General features: G+C 36.2%; 3 protein-coding genes across 5 annotated transcripts; 2 read left to right on the plus strand and 1 right to left on the minus strand.

Annotated features, from left to right (window-relative positions):
- Positions 1-2,841: 2,841 nt before the first annotated feature.
- Positions 2,842-5,365, plus strand: LOC106344782 (protein Brevis radix-like 2). Of its 2 annotated transcripts, none has more exons than XM_013784101.1 (6): positions 2,842-3,252; positions 3,346-3,492; positions 3,707-4,080; positions 4,496-4,631; positions 4,709-5,082; positions 5,163-5,365. In XM_013784101.1, exons 2-6 carry the CDS (start codon positions 3,370-3,372, stop codon positions 5,239-5,241), a joined length of 1,086 nt encoding a protein of 361 aa, XP_013639555.1. In that variant the 5' UTR covers positions 2,842-3,252; positions 3,346-3,369; the 3' UTR covers positions 5,242-5,365. The 2 variants fall into 2 exon arrangements, with proteins under 2 accessions (XP_013639555.1, XP_013639549.1); XM_013784095.1 differs by having other exon boundaries at positions 2,845-3,252; positions 3,333-3,492.
- A 904-nt stretch (positions 5,366-6,269) lies between these two features.
- LOC106317417 lies at positions 6,270-10,655 on the plus strand. Of its 2 annotated transcripts, none has more exons than XM_013755249.1 (9): positions 6,270-6,600; positions 6,782-6,825; positions 7,139-7,436; positions 7,705-7,837; positions 8,149-8,672; positions 8,769-9,111; positions 9,204-9,513; positions 9,605-10,078; positions 10,196-10,655. In XM_013755249.1, exons 1-9 carry the CDS (start codon positions 6,417-6,419, stop codon positions 10,484-10,486), a joined length of 2,601 nt encoding a protein of 866 aa, XP_013610703.1. In that variant the 5' UTR covers positions 6,270-6,416; the 3' UTR covers positions 10,487-10,655. The 2 variants fall into 2 exon arrangements, with proteins under 2 accessions (XP_013610703.1, XP_013610697.1); XM_013755243.1 differs by having other exon boundaries at positions 6,271-6,600; positions 10,169-10,655.
- Positions 10,656-15,917: 5,262 nt separating this feature from the next.
- LOC106339671 lies at positions 15,918-17,769 on the minus strand. Its single transcript, XM_013778524.1, has 3 exons — positions 17,456-17,769; positions 16,064-16,958; positions 15,918-15,932 (listed from the first exon to the last, which is right to left on the minus strand). The coding sequence occupies exons 1-3, from the start codon at positions 17,767-17,769 to the stop codon at positions 15,918-15,920; spliced, it is 1,224 nt and encodes a 407-aa protein (XP_013633978.1).
- Positions 17,770-18,432: the final 663 nt, after the last annotated feature.

Raw genomic sequence — 18,432 nt, forward strand, 5'->3', positions numbered from 1 at the left:
GGGGCTGGGGGAGGGTGGCGCATAATAAGTATTTAAGAAAAATAATAAATATGAAACTGCAACAAAAAACAAATTGTATTGAAATTATAATTCAGACATGCAACGTTTAGTTTTGACTTTTGAATACTAGTAATTGACACTTAACTACGAAAAATAAATGATTTAGATACATAACGTGGGAGAGAACAGAATTTGGTCCCAAAAACAGAGATCATTGTGACTTTGTGAGGTGTTTTACTTATAACAGATAGGTCATATTAATATGGGAGCTAATATAGGTGTAGCTATATAAGAACAAAGATACAGTGGAAAACATTGAAAAGGAACGACAAAGCAACAAAAATACAAAATATAAAACAAAGAGAAAACAGTGATCTTTCACGTGGCAATGGTAAAAAATTAATAATATTTTCAGTATCCGATCTGATCATTCATTGCTGTAATTTTTTTGTCTAATCGAATAAGTTTTGTTTTAGTAAAAAAAAAATTGACTTGCGGTTAAAAGACGTAGAAACCGCCTACTTGTATGGTCCATTGGATAATGAGATATATATAAAAGTCCCAGAGAGTATCGAGTTGTCAAATGCAACAGGTTCTCGAGAACTAAAGTATACAAGTATATGTTAATGATCTAAAATATCCTATGAACTTCTGGAGAGACTTTCAAACGATTATCTAAAGAAAGAGATTGAAATGAAAATTTGGGACAAACAAAGTTTTGTTTAGGATTACAAATTGAACATCTTAAAATATGGAATCCTTGTGCATCAAAGGACTTATAGAAAGATATTCAAACGGTTTTAACATGGACCAAAGCTCGCCCATTGAGTTGTCCCATAAGGTCCCTTGGTCCGGACACAAACCCATTGTAAGTCCCAAGAAGGACATGGTCGTGAGTACCCCTAACTTGGACACGGATCCTTTGGTCCCAAGAAGGACAAAAATATGTCCTTGGTCCGGTAAAGTCCCTTACCCAAGTGCCATTGGCGCCTTGATGTAATAGGCAAGCCATATTAGGCCGGACATGTGTTCTTGCCGTGAATCTCTTATATATGTTTATCTCATATTCGACCATGAGGCACTGGAAATAAATACATACACGTCCCTTACCTTAAGTACTATTGGCGCCTTGCCTTGATGTATTTGTCATGTCATACACATCCGGACATGAGTATTGATGTAAACATATTGTCTAGGTTTAGGTCATGTCCGAACATAAGGGACTGGGACAGGATAAAATACATCCTATGTACACCTACAAGGAACTAAGAATTTGAGATTACATTATACTAACCAAAACCCAAAGAAGAGTTAATATGTTTTGATTGATACAGATTATCTCTCGGATCCACAATGATAGATCCCAGGCAAGTTATGTCTTTGCAACGCAGTAGCACTACTTTACCTTGGTATTGAGACCATTAGTCATTGGCGTCCATGAAGCTAAACCATCAGATTGGGATGCGCCAACTTGAAGGACATATACGGAGGTACATATTAGGGGGAGTAATACGTGTTGTACTCTTTTTCCTTTATCATGGTTTTGTCCCACTGGGTTTTCCTAATAAGGTTTTAATGAGGCAATATCCAAAGCGTATTACAAACTCTGAATGGTTATGACATCCAAGGGGGAGTGTTATAAACCATATGATGGATGTCCATAATCTGCCCGGTCCATAAGCCGGCTCAATACCTAGAGAGAGAGAGAGAGGCGGCTACAGCAAGAGGAGAGAGAGAGAGGCGGCTAGGAGAGACAGCAAAACATAGTTTTTTTTTACTTGTATTTGTATACTTTCCATATTTTTATCTTTCCATTTATCTCTTTGTAATTTTCATATGAATAATAATAATAACTTACAGATTCTAAATCCTTAAGTTTACAACAGTTATTGAAATATATCATTAAGAAATAATAATTTAAGAAAATTATTAAGCATCAGATAAGTTTTAATAAAATATTAAATTATTACATAAAAAAGTGTATGATGTTGTCAATGACTCGATTGACCTTATTTAACTTTCTATTTTTTCATTCTAATTCTTAATTTGGGTTGGGTTGAGTTTAAATTAATAGGTATGAATGTTTTTTCTAGCACTAAGTAGAAAGTTGATAAAAATTCACCTATGCACATGATTATAAAATACAAATATTAACTGGGATTTATGTGTAAAAATGAGTTCTTAATTATAAAATAAGTCTCACACAATATATGCAAAAACAATCCTAAAAATATAATAAAATGATTTATTACTTTTATTTCTTTATTAAATTAAAACATCAAACAAAACCCGTTGCAACGCACAGGCTCATATCTAGTATCAAATAAAGCGAGGTTTCAAACTTTCATTATAGTAGAAAATAATATTTGTTCCGTTTTATATTAATTCTCGTTTTAAATTTTTAAATTTATTTAATTTTAAGTGTTATTTTATCTTTTTAAAATATATGTTATCAAAAATTTCAGTTTTATTCATATTCTCTTGTTGCATTAATTATTAGATACAAATAAATTTATATTTTAATTAAAAAATTAAAACATTACATTTAATTATTTTAAATATATGTGAAAACATAAACGATACTATATAATATGAAAAAACGAAGTATTTTTTAAAAAAAAAATTATTGTCAATTAAGTAATGTTAAAAAAAAATTAATAAAATTTCTCTTACCTATCAGTTTTGTATATATATTTAAAAAAAAAACTAAACATAACAAAAAAAAGAAGAAGAAAACTCATAGTATATCAAACTTGGCAAATCTCAGATATTAAAGTTGCAATAAAAGCTATAGAACTTTCTTTTAATATAAAGGGGAAGAAGAAGTAGGAACACAAGACACCACACCACTTGTGCGTAAACTTTCGCAGTGTCCAGCGATCTCAAAGTCTCTCTCTCTTTCTCTCACCCTAAACCATTTTTCGCATGTTGCTTGTGAATTCGGATTCGCATTTCAGAAAGTGTTCAAAAGAGTGTCTCTTGTTCAATCTCTCACAGTCAAAAAGGTTCACTCCGCAAAGAACGGATCCAAGAGAGTTTTTATTGCAAAACCGTTCGTAACTCTGATCTACAGATCCTCTGTCCTAATCTTACGCTGCCGTAACGGTTTCTCCTCCTTCCCCTACCAACCTTTATTCAATGGTAGTGAGTGATACATGAGTTTAGAAAAGCAATCAAATTTAGCTAGCTGCGACTGCGCGAGTGTGTATTTGTAGGTTCAAGTGCAGTGGTAGGAGCTACTATCGCATAAAGGTTGAGTCTTTATTCTGTTTTCTCTGAAAAAGGTTTTAGATTTGAGAATGTGATTTAATGGGTTTTGCTTATATCTTCAGACTTAATCCTCAGGAAGAGAGAGAGAGAGACAGAGAGATGCTCACGTGCATAGCTTGCTCTAAGCAGCTGAACACCAAAAATGGTGGATCTAAAGAAGAAGATGACAGAGTTCTTGGAACACCAAGGCCTAAGCAGACCATCAAGTCCCTGACGTCACAGGTAGATAAAAGCCTCTTCTTTATCTATGTCACTTTCACAAACTGTTTTTTTTTTTTCTTTCTAAGACAGAACCATGTTTAAGTCTGATTCGGTGTCTGTTTGGGAGTTATAACAAATGAAAAAGTCAAATTTGTGCACATTGTTTGTTTTTTTCTTTTAGAGTTTTGTCAGTAAAATCATGTGAATGATTATTCATTGTATGTGAATCTTTCAGATTAAAGACATGGCAGTAAAAGCATCAGGTGCTTACAAAAGGTGCAAACCGTGTTCAGGCTCTTCAAACCGGAACCGTGACTCAGACGCTGCGTCACCTTCTGGGAGGTTCCATTACGCGTACAAGAGACAAGGAATAAGCGGAAGCTCAACGCCCAAGATTCTAGGGAAAGAAATGGAGTCAAGGCTAAAAGGGCTTTTGAGTGGAGAAGGGACGCCTGAGTCCATGAGTGGTAGGACAGAGTCCACAGTGTTCATGGAGGAGGAAGAAGAAGATGAGGTCAAAGAATGGGTTGCTCAGGTGGAGCCTGGTGTCCTTATCACGTTTGTTTCACTGCCTGAGGGTGGGAACGATCTCAAACGGATCAGGTTCAGGTAATGGACTTTAATCCATTTTGTTTTTTATTTGATTTTGGAAAAATAGAGAATGTGTGTTTCTTAGGGACAAGCTTATGAGAAGTACAGTGGATATTAAAGATTAGATCTATGTGTGTTGACATCTTTACTTGAAGTGGTCCCCAGAGAAACTGTACATCCTTTTAACGAGAAAGTGTTTTTTGAGATGTGGATTCAGATCTTAAATGGATTCCCCCAAGAACTGTTGTGTGGAGAAGCATTTAGTGAAAACTTGTAGGATCTAACTAACTTTCTTCATGTCCAAAATCAAAGAAGCAACATATTAAGCTCTACATTGATGATTAGAACATATCTTGAATTAATGTTCACTTGGTTGCTATAGTGTCTATAGTCACTAAGACAGCTCTTCATGTGTTGATCTATTTGCTTACAGCCGTGAGATGTTTGATAAATGGCAAGCTCAAAAATGGTGGGGGGAGAATTTTGAGAAGGTCATGGAGTTATACAATGTGCAGCAACTTAATCAGCAGAGTGTCCCAGTTCCAGCTCCTTCTAGATCCAAAGATGAGGTTTACACTCTTTTGTCTTTAATCCTGAACATCCATTCATTAAAACATGTCTTTAATTAATAAATTTGGTGTAACAGAGCTCTAGCAAGAACAGTCCTGCAACTCCACCATTACAAAAAGAATGTCCTCGAGGAAAAAGCTCACTGGCTCACCAACCAACCACACAAACACAAAGTCGGCACCACCGTGATTCATCTGGTCTTGCAACGACGCCGAAACTCTCTAGCATAAGTGGGACCAAGACCGAGACATCATCGGTTGATATGTCCGCAAGAAGTAGTGGTTCATCAAGGGAAGAAGAAGGAGAAGAGGATGATCAATCAGAGGAGGTTTCTGTGAGTAATGCAAGTGACATGGAGTCAGAATGGGTAGAACAAGACGAAGACGGTGTTTACATTACGATCAGAGCTTTACCAGATGGGACTCGTGAGCTTAGACGTGTTCGCTTCAGGTAAAAAACAAAAGCTCATTACCCTTTTTGAATAAGCAAAAGCACTTGACAGCATTTGCTTCTCTTGTTTGTTGTTGTAGCCGAGAGAGGTTTGGAGAAACGAATGCAAGATTGTGGTGGGAACAGAACAGAGCTCGGATACAACAGCAGTACTTGTGATGATGCTCTGTGCAAGAAGAATCTGACACAGCAAAACCAAAACACTTATTTTTTTATTTTATCTTTAAAACTGTTTTTTCTTGTAGAAAGGCTATACATTTGATGGAATACAACTTTGGTTTGAGATAATGCATATGCAAACTTTAAGCTCACTTGACAACATACGGATCGGAAAATTTACTATGATTTTATTTAACTGGTCTACAATCTCATTTAAAACATGAGATTTTAAATTTTAATTAAGAACTCCACTGAAATATTCTAAAATCATTAATTTTTTAAAATTCACAATTTTTTTAAAATATTTTAAATAAATAGTTCAGTTATATTTCATGCCAAAAAGTTCAATTATATTGAGTTTTAAAGGAATTAAAATTTGGTTAAATAACAAAGATTTTTCATTAGAAAAAACATCGAAAAACAAAAAAAAAACAAGGAATTTTCATTTAAAAATCAAATGAATTATCTTCTTTTTTTGTCATCAAATCAAATAAATTATCTTTTATTTAAAAATGAAATGAATTATCTGTTATTTAAAAATCAAATGAATTATCTTTTATTTAAAAATAAGTTCAGTTACATTTGATGCCAAAAAGTTCAATTATAATTGAATATTAATGGAATTAAAATTCATGGTTGAATAACAAGGAATTTCCATTTAAAAACAAATCAAATGAATTATCTACAAGGGTAAATTAGTCATTTCCAATCTATCCAGTTTCTGAGGGTCCGACTGGTGACCATCCGGGAAACAAGAGGAACGAATAAAAAAGGAATGTACGGGAATAAAATACCAGGAATGAAAAGGAATGGTTGTTCCTTATCAAATTTGACAAGGAATAATTTTGTTCTTTAATTCTCTACAAAAAAGGGAATGAAAGGGAATGAGAGGAAATTATTATTCCTTGTGAATGGTAATTTTTTTTAGGAACGTTAGGGAATGCATTATTCCTCGTCGTTCCCTGTTCACCATTCGTACCCTGAATTTCCCTACTCTCTTGACACGTGGCAAAGACTTCTTCTCCTCGTGTTTCTTCTCCTCTATTCGAAACCCTAGAGCGCTGCGGTTTCTGAAATTAGGGTTTAAGAGTCGAATCACTTAGCAACGATCTCACTCACGCGGATCGCAATTCGTTTTGATAGATACTCATATCGATCCTTTCCTTTGATCGGTGATGGTGTCTGAGTCCAGAACCGGCGGTAATCGGGCGACGGGGCCCGACGACGACGAGGAAGAGAGAAAGGTGATTGAATCGATTAAAGAAATCGTGGGCAACCACTCTGACGCCGATATCTACGCCGCCTTAAAAGAATCTGACATGAACGCCGACGAGGCTGTTCAGAAGCTGATTCATCAAGGTCTCTCTTTTTCCTCGTTATATAGAATGATGTTAGATTTGGTTATATAAAGTTTTGATTTTTCGTTTTCTTTGTGGTATTTGTAAAATAATGTTTATTATTTGGGTGACGAGTTTGTTGGATAGTTGTGTTACTCTTTTCATCATTGTTTTGGTTCGCTAAAGTCTTTCTTTTGTTTCAGATCCATTCCACGAGGTGAAGAGAAGAAAAGACAGGAAGAAAGAGGTAATCTCACAAACAATGGGACTAGGTTGTTGCTCAATACTGCTTGTGTTACTAGTATATGTCATCGGGTGTCTTCTTTGTTTGTTGGGTTTAGTGGACATTCCAATCATCCTTATAATGAAATTTCTTCTTTATGTGTGCCTTCTACTTGGTGGTCGAAAGCTTTTTCAACTTTTCTATCAATAGGATCCTTCTTTTATGGTTTTGGGTTCAATTTGGAGGTCCGCTTCTATGTGGCATAGGGTGTTGCGAACCTCTGTAACTCTGTCTTGTGTGAGCTCTGATTATATAACGAATTGTCCTTTGGCTTCAGGATGCAGTACTGGTTGAGCCTGCCAACGTAAAGAAACCTCTTGAAAGTGCTACCAGTGAAGTAAAAGTTCGTACACAGCCTGAACATAATGTTCGGAGAGGAGGATACAATAGGAATATCTTCCCTAGGAACGCTGCTCCACAAAATGCGTTTCCTAGGAAACCTCTTGAAAGTGCTACGAGTGAAGTGAAAGTTCGTACACAGTCTGAACATAATGTTCGAAGAGGAGGCTACAGTAGGAATGTCTTCTCTAAGAACGCTGCTCCGCGAAATGCATTTGCGAGAAATCCTGCTACTGGTAAATCAACGTGATGATTATTATATACTTGATCGTTTTTCTCGTTATGTCTGTGTCCCAATCCGTTAGACTTGGTTGAATAGCAAAAAAAGTTATGTAAAAATTAGATGAAACTGGGTTGAAATGCATGTCTTGAATTCTTTTGGTTTTTAAATCTTTGTGATTGGAATGAGGGATGAGGCCTCCAAGTTTCATGTAATGTGTTGACCATATTCATCTACACATGCGGGTTTTTATGTCTGAATTTGTATGTTTCATGTTAGTGCAGGATCCAAGAGAGAGTTCCGCGTTGTTAGAGACAACAGGTCTAATCCAAATGCTGATGAAGAGTTGAAGCATTCTACCGCTCAGTCTCCTGCATCAAATATCAGCAAAGTAGCGACCACTGAGAACAAAAAAGGGTATGTTCCATTAATTGTACGGTATCCTGGCATCCTGCTTTTCTTATTCTAGCATGGTCTATCACGGACTTGGCTTGTTTTATTTTTTTTATACATGTTTAATAGCATGATACTCTTTAACGATTGTTTTTGTGTTACTATAAAGGAGTTATGTCGCTGTAGCTGTAGTTTTCCAAAAAATACATTGGTTTTGTAGCCTTGGAAAACAGAAAGCCTACCGAGGAGTTGTTATCTTATAATTTCGAGAGAAAGCTATGCTTTGATTAGATGAAAAAAATTAAGATTGTCGCTCTTTTTTCATTGTTTTCCAGGTCAACAGGTGGTTTAGGCAATCATCACTCTTCTGGGGCTCAAGGTTTTACCGAAGATTGTAAAGCAGCAGCAGATGTCAGGCCCAGAGATTCTGAAATTGCTCCATTACACCATCCTACCAGAAAAGAAGTCTCTGATGGAAAGGAGACATCCCGTGGTGCTACTTTGCCATCAACCAATTCAGTTTCGTCTTCCACAGATCCAGTTCATGTACCGTCTCCTGTTTCTAGATCATCACCTGTGGGAGCTATTAAACGTGAAGTCAGAGGTGGAGGCTTTGGTGGAAAACCTTCTGAAGTTATTGTTAAAGATCCATCTGCTGGTGCTCTGTCAAAAATTGGGACTCCAAATGCATATCGACCATCTTCCCCAAATTCAAAGAAGGATCAAGTCAGCCAAACTACTCCACGAGAGTCTGTTTTGCCCAGCGGTGTGGAAAAGCATAGGCCTCTTCTGAACAGGCAGCGTGGGAACAGAGGAAGCCAATATGCTAGGACACAACAAGTTGGTGGCCATACAAAAGGTAACTTGTATGCAAATATCAATGCATAAACCTATTGTTAATAAAGCCATTTTGACTTGGATACTAATATTCTTTATCAACCTGTACTTAATGCAGGGGTCTCACAGAACAAGGAGTGGAAGCCTAAATCGATTCAGAAACCCGTTGGACATAACCCTGGAGTAATTGGAACACCAACAAAGTCTCAGGCTTGTCGTCCTGCTGATAATATTACAAAACTGGAATCAGAGGCTGTTAAGTTGCAAGATAAGCTTTCACATGTTCATATCAGTGAAACACAGAATGTCATCATCGCAGATCATATTCGCCTCCCAGAGACTGACCGATGTCAGCTTACTTTCGGTAGCTTTGTTCAAGAGTTTAGTTCTTCAATGAATTCAGAACCTGCTGCTTTCCAGGAATCATGCTCTTCAGAAGAACTTAGAGACTCTGATCGTAGGTAAGTTCTAAAAGTTGGTTTTGTTACATCTCATGTAAAGTTTAAGATCATTTGTATCTTTCCTCAAGTAACTCGGTTGATACTGTTTGCAGTTCGCCAGTTACTGCTCCAGAGACTTTAGCAGATGGTCCGGGGGTTAAGCCTATCGATATTCTTGATGATCATCTCAGAGTTTCTGAATCTGACTCACGTGTATCGGTTCCATCTGAGCAACTGTTGCCGGAAGAGAAGGAGGCTCATAGATCTGACAATTTGGACGAGTACTCGGAAATGCTAAAAAATTCTGACACTCTCGTCCCTTTCCAGCAGGCGTATGGTAATCACGGTAGTTATGACTTCCCGTATTTTAGTCAGACAATGGATGAAAACTCGCGAGGACAAGGCTTACCATCTCAGCAGGAGGTAATTTTCTGCTTCTGCTGTATTCATTTAGCCTTCTCTTTCATTTCATTGGCCAAGAAAAACTAACTAGGTATCCTTTTGCTAAATGCAGCAAGCATCAAGTACTCACATGGTGAACAATGCCCCTCCGTCTACGATTCCCATGCTGCAGCAGCAGCAACAACAACAACAACAACAACAGGGGTCAATGCAACAGATGTACCCGCAGGTTCATGTTTCGCATTTTCCTAGTCTCATGCCTTACCGTCAGTTCGTCTCCCCAGTCTATGTTCCACAGATGCCCATGCCAGGCTACTCAGGTAACCCAGCAGCATATGCACACCCTTCAAGTGGCAATAGCTATGTTCTGATGCCTGGAGGTGGTTCACATCCCGGTTCAAATGGTGTTAAGTATGGCATCCAGCAATTCAAGCCAGTACCAGGTGGTCCTACGGGTTTTGGGACTTACAACAGTCCTAACGGGTATCAGATTAATCCTCCGAATGTAGTTGGAAACGCCATGGGACTTGAAGATCCATCTCGCATGAAATACAAAGATGGAAATATTTACGTTCCAAACCCTCAGGTAATGGTGGTTATGTTCCTCTTGAACATGTTTTTTTCTTCCCGTTATACTTTATTTCTGATTTGCGTTTTCTTTATGGGGACACAACAGGCTGAGACTTCTGAGATTTGGATGCAGAACCCAAGAGATCTTTCCAACCTTCAGTCTCCTCCATATTACAACGTAGCTGGACAAACGCCTCATGGTGCTTATTTACCATCCCATACAGCACATCCATCCTTCAACGCCCCTGCAGCAGCAACACAGTCATCTCAAATGCAGTTCCAGGGTCTCTTCCACCCGCCACAGCCTGGTACTATGGCGAATCTGCACCACATGGGGCCTGGGCTTGGTGGTAATGTCGGAGTTGGGGTTGTGCCCTCTCCTCCTTCTCAACTTGGTCATCCGAGTTGGTCAGCAAACTTCTGAAAAAAAGAAGTCTTAACCTTCCTCTACTTGTCTAATGGATCATAATAGCTGAAAGCAAATGCTCTGTTTTTCCTTGTGAAACGGCCAAACTCTGTTTTTTTTTTTAGTCAAATGAATGCATAAAGTGTTCCCAGCTCTCAACAGTTATCTAGTAAATGCTCTATCCCTGCTTCTCAAACTTGTACTGTTGCTATAGTTTCTCTCAAAGTAAAACAGGTAAAGAACCCTACAAAGCATGTGATACTGATTGTGGAACCATGTGACTTAAACGTTGTTGCTCGCTGAGTGTTTCCCATTGTTTAAGTATTAAAAGAGCATTGAGAGATTTGTCTAGTTGTTGTATACTCTTCTCTGAGTTATGTAGCTTCTCTCTAGTTTTCTTCATATTCCTTAATAAATTCTTGATAGATAATCATTAGTTGTTGAGCTTGACCTAATGGCACCTCAAGCCTGTAATATAAAACAAATATTCCTGATAAGAACTTGTTGAAGCTAAGCCTATAGGTTTTGATTAGCTCATTGATTACTTTTGTTTTTTAGGTGTCATCGCACATTATATCATCATAACAACAGAATCTAATTGATTGTTTTGTTGACATATTTAGAGAACTAAATACTAGTTTGAGGAGGTGGGTCTAAATCAAGGGGCCAACTTCGTTGCTTAGGGCCTAATTTGTAGGTACTTTGCTTGCTCTGATATAATAGGCCAAAGCTTTATTATCTCCTAAGTCCTACCTTGTTGAGAAATGATTACTCTCTATTAAATCCTTAAACTCAATTATTTGGAGGTAAATAAGACTATTTTGTTTCATTTTGACTAGTCTCTGGTTAATTAAACGTGGTCTTCAGTCTTCACTGTTGAGTCCACTCAATATTAATAATAGTTACCACACAAAAGTAACAGAAAATAGTTGAGGATAGTATTTCACAAATATTAATGTAAATTTGGATTAATGTTATCTAATAAGTCAAAAGAGCCCTGATTGATTTGAGGATTTAAAAGCATGACTCTAATAGCAACTCCATCCTAAAAGGAGTTTTTAAACTATGGTATGGGACATTTCATGTTTCTTTTAAGAATAACTCAATATTTATATTAATATTTCCTTTTAATGGGTTCTGAGAATTTCTCACTCATTTTAGCCAGGGATGGAGATATTTCAACTCCAACCACTTTAGTTAAGTTAAAGGCTTGTTAGTTGAGAAAGGGGTAATTAAAAGTTTGTTTGTTGAAACAGAAGAAAAAGATGAATTTCTCCTAACAAATCATCTTAAGTTAGTTTTGTTGAGACTTGAGACGTAACTGTAATGTTAGAAATTGTTTTTTCCTATAGTAAAAGTTTTGAAATGTTGTGGTGATTCTCAACAAAAAAGGACGTGTCAAATCACAGATAATAGTGGAGTGATTTATAGACAAGCATACAGCAACACTGTATGTGGCAAGTATATCTTGTTCGATTGATTGGTCTGTTTTGAGCAAAATATGAATAACGTATCTATTGAAGTGCTGGACCGTGTGTGCTCTCTAGCTATTTTGATTTAACAGGAATCTGCTTTTTTGGTATTGCATTGCACCAACTCAAAATTATGATGTGATCGGAATCTTTTGTCTCTCTTTTGTCTATCATACCCACACATGCGTGGAATCCCTGCTACTGTTGTTTATTTTATGAATTTACTTTTAATTAGTTTTTTTTTGAATACTTTTAATTAGTTTTCTCTCGTTCATTGTATAGCTTATGGATTTCGTTTTAAGATAATAAGTTTAAAAAACAGTAAGGTGTGTGTTTCGCTAAAGGGAAATTTACGATTTACACTTGAATATATATTATTATTAACTAAGTTCAACACCCAAAAAACTAGACAAGTTCACCCAAAAAGAGAGAGATAGTAGTATAAGTAATAAGTAATAAGTAATAACTAACGAACCGCATGCTTATGTATTATTGGCATCATTTTTATATTTGTATTTGAATATGATTTTTCTCTTATAAACCACACTAAAAATATTCTATAAGATAATTAAAAAAGACTTTGCGGCTTAAAAGTCACTAATATTCATATTATATCATCAAAATTAAGTGCTTTCTGTTAGATAACCGTATAGGTAATGAGCTTTACATATCACATGTGGGAGACTAATTGAACGCATCACATTTTAATATTAACTTGGTGATTATCCACGCCATGATGAATAGACTAAAAGAGTGTAATTTTTAGTCTATAAATATTTAGAAGGTAAAAGTTCGGGTTTCATATATTACATGTTATACAATGACGGATTGGACTAAATTGATTATGTTTATATAAGATTAATTACTTAAACCGTTAAAAACTTGTGTTATTGGTTAGGTGTAATCAAAGTTTAGTCTATGGAAGTAAATAATTATTTAAACTTAGTTATGGTATTAAGATAAAAATAAAAATAGAAAATCAAATTATTGCTTTCATAAGAAGAAACGAAACATAGATAATATAATAATAAAATATGAAAAGCAGAACTTATAAGAATTTTTTTTAAGGAAGTTCAAACTCATTATTCTAACGCCTACAAATAATGCAAAAAAATCCCTAATTATACGCATAATTAAAAAAAATTAGAGATAATATGACTTCGGATATGTTAAACTAAGATTTCGTGTCTTGATTATTTTATATTTACAGCGATGTAGGAATGTATATTCGTAAAAAAATATTTTCATGCTTAAAATGAAGTAAATATAATTAAGTCGTTGATTGGTCAACATCCATAATTATTCGTAAATTGGGATCAAATATGATATTTCTTCTATAACCATTAAGATTTAACATGCGACTTTCCATAATTAGAAACATGATGAACAGTGATTGTGATATTTGATCCCAATTTTTTACTTTCCATATTTAAACGTGATTGTGATGCCGTTGCTAGATGAACGTGATGTTATCACTTTATACGTGCGAATTTCCATAATCAGATAATATTTTTGATTATGTTACCTGTATGGTCAAATCCATATATTTTTTACATGATCAAATATATAAAGTTATATTTTTTGATTATGTTATCTTTATGGTCAAATGTATTCATAATTCAAATTGCTAGCACATTCAGATTCATGATCGAGATTATGTTATCTGCATTGCTAGTACATTCAAATTCAAATTTATAGATAACTAATAGTTTTTATGGTCGACAAATATAGAATATGAAATAAAAGAGATTATAATATAATTTTTATTCTGTAGATTGTAATATACAGTAAAGCAATCATGCGTTTGTTTTTTTTCGGGGATGACAAGAAATATACTTATGTTTATGGAAAGTGGCACGTATTAAGGTTGTATATTTGAAAATGTATGTGCCAATAGCCTGGAATCATGAAATATACTTATGTTTACAATAAAGATGCATAAATGAAACTTATACTATATGTTTGTACCAATGGCATGACATGTAATTACTCTAAGCTAAAAAAAGTTATTAAAAAAGATGTGAGGTGGAATGTGGTGTTGACACATAAGTAATGACAAACTTGTGAATGACACATGAAGCCAATGTTTATTTTAAAAAGTTCTCCTCAAATAATAAGAATGAGATTATTTCCTTTAAAAGTATTTAATGGCAAAGCGTAAAATGTTTGTTGTAAGTTTATAACCACTTTTTGTCAATCTCTTACGCACCCCTATTAAATATTTGGCCCAATCGTTGGCGCCGATTATTTATAAAACTACTGTTACAAGAGCATCTCCAACAAGCCCCCTTATTTTTAATGGGGTCTATCTTTAAAATAAAGGGATGAAGGGGTGGTTCTCCAACCGTCACCCTCAAATTTCTTTTTAGAAAAGTTAGCAATTTACACTTTAGTCCTTAAATTATTAATAATTAAATATAATCACAAAATTTCAAAAATTAATAAAACATACTATTTGAAGCATATTAAAATAAAATATTTTTGAGAGAATATAATAACATTTAGTCAAATATAACTACAAATAATACAAAAAATGTTAATAAAATAATTTAAATCAAAATAATTTAAAGAAAATATAACGAAAAGTACTAAAATATAATATATAAAAAGTTATTCATGCTATTGTCAAACATATATACTTGTAGAGACTAAAACAGAAAAATAAATAGTGTTGTAAAGAGGTGAATAATGCATCCTCAAATTTGAAGGTGTACTATTCACCTCTTTAAAATTCGAGGGAATGAGGAACTGTTGGAATTCAAAAACCTTAAAAAAATGAGAGGATAAAAGGTTGTTGGAAATGCTCTAACGTGTAGAAAACTGGTTGATATAGTACCACAACTTTTTGAACTATCGAATGAATAAGCTGATTGATATAATATTTAGTATTTGCTTATATATTTATTTGAATCAGATTTTCTTTTTTTTTTTTTAGATTTTCGCTTATTTCCTATTTGTCTCTTTTTCAAACGGAAAAAATTATGAATTTTCATATGGAAGCAGAAATGAAATAATGGAACGAGAAAAAAAAAATAGCCCACATGCACTATAAATTACGAGAGAGTTTGCTTACAGTCAATGATTCAAAGTTAAAATTATGCTGTAAAAATAAAGGATCCCTTTGTAACATATAAAGAAATAAAGGAGCGTATTGGGAAAACTGGAAAAGCGACAAGTTACAGATTTCACATAAATAAATGTAAGAGTGATCGTGATATAGTTAATTTAAACATTTATATTGACAAAATTCCAGCTCAGTAATGTTAAGTTGTTGTTAAAAATAAATCCTATAGAAAGAAAAGTTAATATGGTCATTGAGATTATAACCGTGTTGGGTCACTACTTACTTGTACTTCATAATTAAAAAATCCTATCTACTTGCTAATAAAGCCTGATTTGGTTAATCAGGTAGACGATCTTGTCTTAATCCCGCTGTCTATGTCTAATCATTTCCATTATACTGTTGTCTTCCTGCTGCTTTTCCCTGCTTCTTAGAAATTTCTTTGTAAAATTACTATTAAAATTATTCTGATAATCTAACACGGATATGTGCCCATTTGAATATCCGGAGAGAGTGTATATCCGTAGGCTGCACCTCCCCTTAAAAATTAGTCTGAACCTCTTCGTAGGTCTGAGATACCCCCACGTTAATAAAAAAAAAATTACTATTATAATTGAGCTCACATGTTCTTATATCGTATAAGAATATAGTTCGAGACCCTAAATATCGCAATATAACACAAAGTAATATCTTCTAGAAGTTAGTTTGTATTCCTTCTTTTTTTGAAACAAGTTAGTTTTTATTCCTATGATGTTTTTAGGGGTAAACTCTTATAACATCTTTAAACATAGCTGTTCAACAAAAATTTAGAGTTTTATAAGAGAGTGATATATTATCAATACGCTATAACCTCTCATTTCTTTTTTTGCTAAACTGTAAATATCATAAATGAAAAGAAGCTTCTACAAAGAGAGTCTTAATTTTGAACCACCTTGGCAAAAAGAAATAAAAAACAAGATGACACACCAACTGAAAACTACAATAGTATGGGTATCTCAACCACAAAGACATAAGAGGCTTGAAGTGCTTCCTTTGTCTCCTAGCTGATATGATGTTTCTCACCTCCTTGTCAATTCCGTGGAACACTGATGCAGGAAGGAGTGATATCTGATTGTGAACCAAGTTGTTCCTTTGCTTCCACAAGTGAAAGATTACGGTTTGGGTGGCTATTTTACGCAAAAGGAGCAACTGTGGAGAGGATGGTGCTCTGATCCAAGAAAGGAGCTCTGACCATTCGGTAAATGCAATAAGCGGTTGCTGGCATCTATCAACGACAAACTTCCATACATCCATACTGAACTCGCAAGTGAGGATGAGATGATCCCTTGTTTCTACCGCTCTAGAGCCGAAGGGACAGTCAGGTGAAACCGGAAGCCCCCAGGCCGCAAGTCTAGACCTCGTTGGTAGTCTGTCATAGTTGGTAACCCACATAGTGAATGCATGTTTCGGAACTGAACCCTTGAACCAGACCACGTCGTACCAGTCTTTCTCCTCCTGCCTCGGCCTCAGCACCTCCCACGTAGTAGCGGACCTGAAAGAACACAATGGGGAATCACCAGCAATCCATTCATAATCATCAAGAATATGAGGGTTTAGGGGCAGAGATATAGTAGTGAGATAAGAATGTAAGTCCACTTCCTGCTGAGATCTCGGATGGGGAAGAGACCAGATTGAGCCTTGAATAGCATCTACCACTACCGCCTCCTTGCGCAGCCGTAAGGCTCTTGGACCAGCAGGCCCAATGAATGTGATCAGCTGACCAAACCGGGACCATGCGTCAAACCAGAAGCTAGCTGACTGTCCATTACCAAGCTTAGATTTGCAGAATTGAAGCGCTAATGGACGCAGCTTGAGGATTCTTTTCCAAGCCCAAGAATCCTTATTGTAGGGCTCGATTGTCCAGAAAGAGCTTTCATTTAAATGAATGCTCCTGTGCCAGTCAGCCAGAGTGAAGTAGCTTTAGAAAGCAATATCCAAATAAATTTCAGACACAGGACACAGTTCCATTCAGCAAAGCTACGCAGACCGAGACCACCTTCTTTCTTCGGGAGACAGACTGTAGTCCAGGCAATCTTGGCTAGCCCCCTCCTCTCAATATTTCTTGACCATAAAAACCGTGAACAGAGGGACTCTATGTTTTTAATGCAAACCTTGGGAAGCATGAAAGCTGATGTCCAGAAATTAACAGTCCCAAAGATGACAGTTTTCAGCAGTTGCAGTCTACCCACGAAGGATAGAAGTTTGGCAGACCAAGATTGGAACGATAGAGTGATCTTGGTCATTAGTGGGGCATACTCTGAAATCTTCAATTTGCGACTCATCAGGGGAAGGCCGAGGTATCTAATAGGTAGGGTTCCCTTTGAGAACCCGTAAGCTTCAATCACTCCTGATTCCACTTAGTATATTCCCGTTGTAAATAGCTCTGTCTTGGCAGTGTTCATGTGAAGGCCTGACCACGAGGCGAAGTCGTCGAGACATTCTGATATACCGTGAAGACTGTTGCTGCACCCATCAAAGAAGATCATAACATCATCTGCAAACATGAGATGAGATAACTTGATTCCCTCTGTTCTCGGATGATACCCTATGCTACCGGACTCATATCTCGACATTAGCAGTCTTGAGAGACACTCCATTGCGAGCACAAACAGGTACGGCGATAAGGGGTCACCTTGACGTATTCCCTTTGTGCTATGGAAAAAGCCACCCGATGCACCGTTGACAGTAACAGAGAATGAAGCCGTGGATAAACACTCCGAAATCAGCATGATTTATCCTTCCGGTATAGCGAGGGCGCGAAGAGAGGCGAGGATGAAGTCCCATCTTACACTATCAAAAGCTTTCCTTAGATCCACTTTCAACATGCCCCGAGCCGAGAGCGCATGAGTGTTGTAACCTTGAACCAAATCCGTAGCCAGCAAGACATTCTCCGCTAATAATCGTCCTGGCAGGAACGCAGATTGCGATTTCAAAATCATAAGAGGGAGTATCTCTTTGAGCCTGGTCGCAAGTAGCTTCGAAATTACCTTATAGACCGTATTAAGGCATGAGATAGGTCTGAAGTCTGTAGCAAGAGAGGCGTTCGGCTTTTTGGGTATTAGGACCAGAGAAGCTGCGTTCCATTGCTTTAATAAGCTACCAGACTCAAAGAACTCCAGGATAGCATCTGTGACTTCCGGCCCGATAATAGACCAGGACGCTGTAAAGAACTCAGCGGAGTATCCGTCCGGTCCACCAGTTTTGTTCTTCGGCAGGGAGAAGAAAGCGCTTCTGATCTCCTCTCTTGTGAACCCTTTTGTCAAAGTTCACCACTTGCTCAGTGGAGCATTTGAAATCAAATAGAAGATCAAGATCACCTTGAGTAAACATAGATTGTGCCACCGGGCTTCCTAGAAGTTCGGAGAAGTAGTCGATGCATAATTTTTGAATGC

Source organism: Brassica oleracea, chromosome C1, assembly GCF_000695525.1.
Source record: "Brassica oleracea var. oleracea cultivar TO1000 chromosome C1, BOL, whole genome shotgun sequence".
In the NCBI taxonomy this organism is placed as follows: Eukaryota; Viridiplantae; Streptophyta; class Magnoliopsida; order Brassicales; family Brassicaceae; genus Brassica; species Brassica oleracea.

What these genes read in the sequence shown, in the direction of transcription:
- LOC106344782 (XM_013784101.1), top strand. Translation starts at nt 3,370, where the DNA reads ATGCTCACGTGCATAGCTTGCTCTAAGCAGCTGAACACCAAAAATGGT. An exon ending in TCAAGTCCCTGACGTCACAG is followed by an intron (nt 3,493 to 3,706) that starts GTAGATAAAAGC and finishes TGAATCTTTCAG; the next exon opens with ATTAAAGACATGGCAGTAAA. An exon ending in CTTAGACGTGTTCGCTTCAG is followed by an intron (nt 5,083 to 5,162) that starts GTAAAAAACAAA and finishes TTGTTGTTGTAG; the next exon opens with CCGAGAGAGGTTTGGAGAAA.
- LOC106317417 (XM_013755243.1), top strand. Translation starts at nt 6,417, where the DNA reads ATGGTGTCTGAGTCCAGAACCGGCGGTAATCGGGCGACGGGGCCCGAC. An exon ending in TGCGAGAAATCCTGCTACTG is followed by an intron (nt 7,437 to 7,704) that starts GTAAATCAACGT and finishes ATGTTAGTGCAG; the next exon opens with GATCCAAGAGAGAGTTCCGC. An exon ending in GCTTACCATCTCAGCAGGAG is followed by an intron (nt 9,514 to 9,604) that starts GTAATTTTCTGC and finishes TGCTAAATGCAG; the next exon opens with CAAGCATCAAGTACTCACAT.
- LOC106339671 (XM_013778524.1), bottom strand. Translation starts at nt 17,769, where the DNA reads ATGCTGATTTCGGAGTGTTTATCCACGGCTTCATTCTCTGTTACTGTC. An exon ending in CTCGACGACTTCGCCTCGTG is followed by an intron (nt 16,959 to 17,455) that starts GTCAGGCCTTCA and finishes TGCTTTCTAAAG; the next exon opens with CTACTTCACTCTGGCTGACT.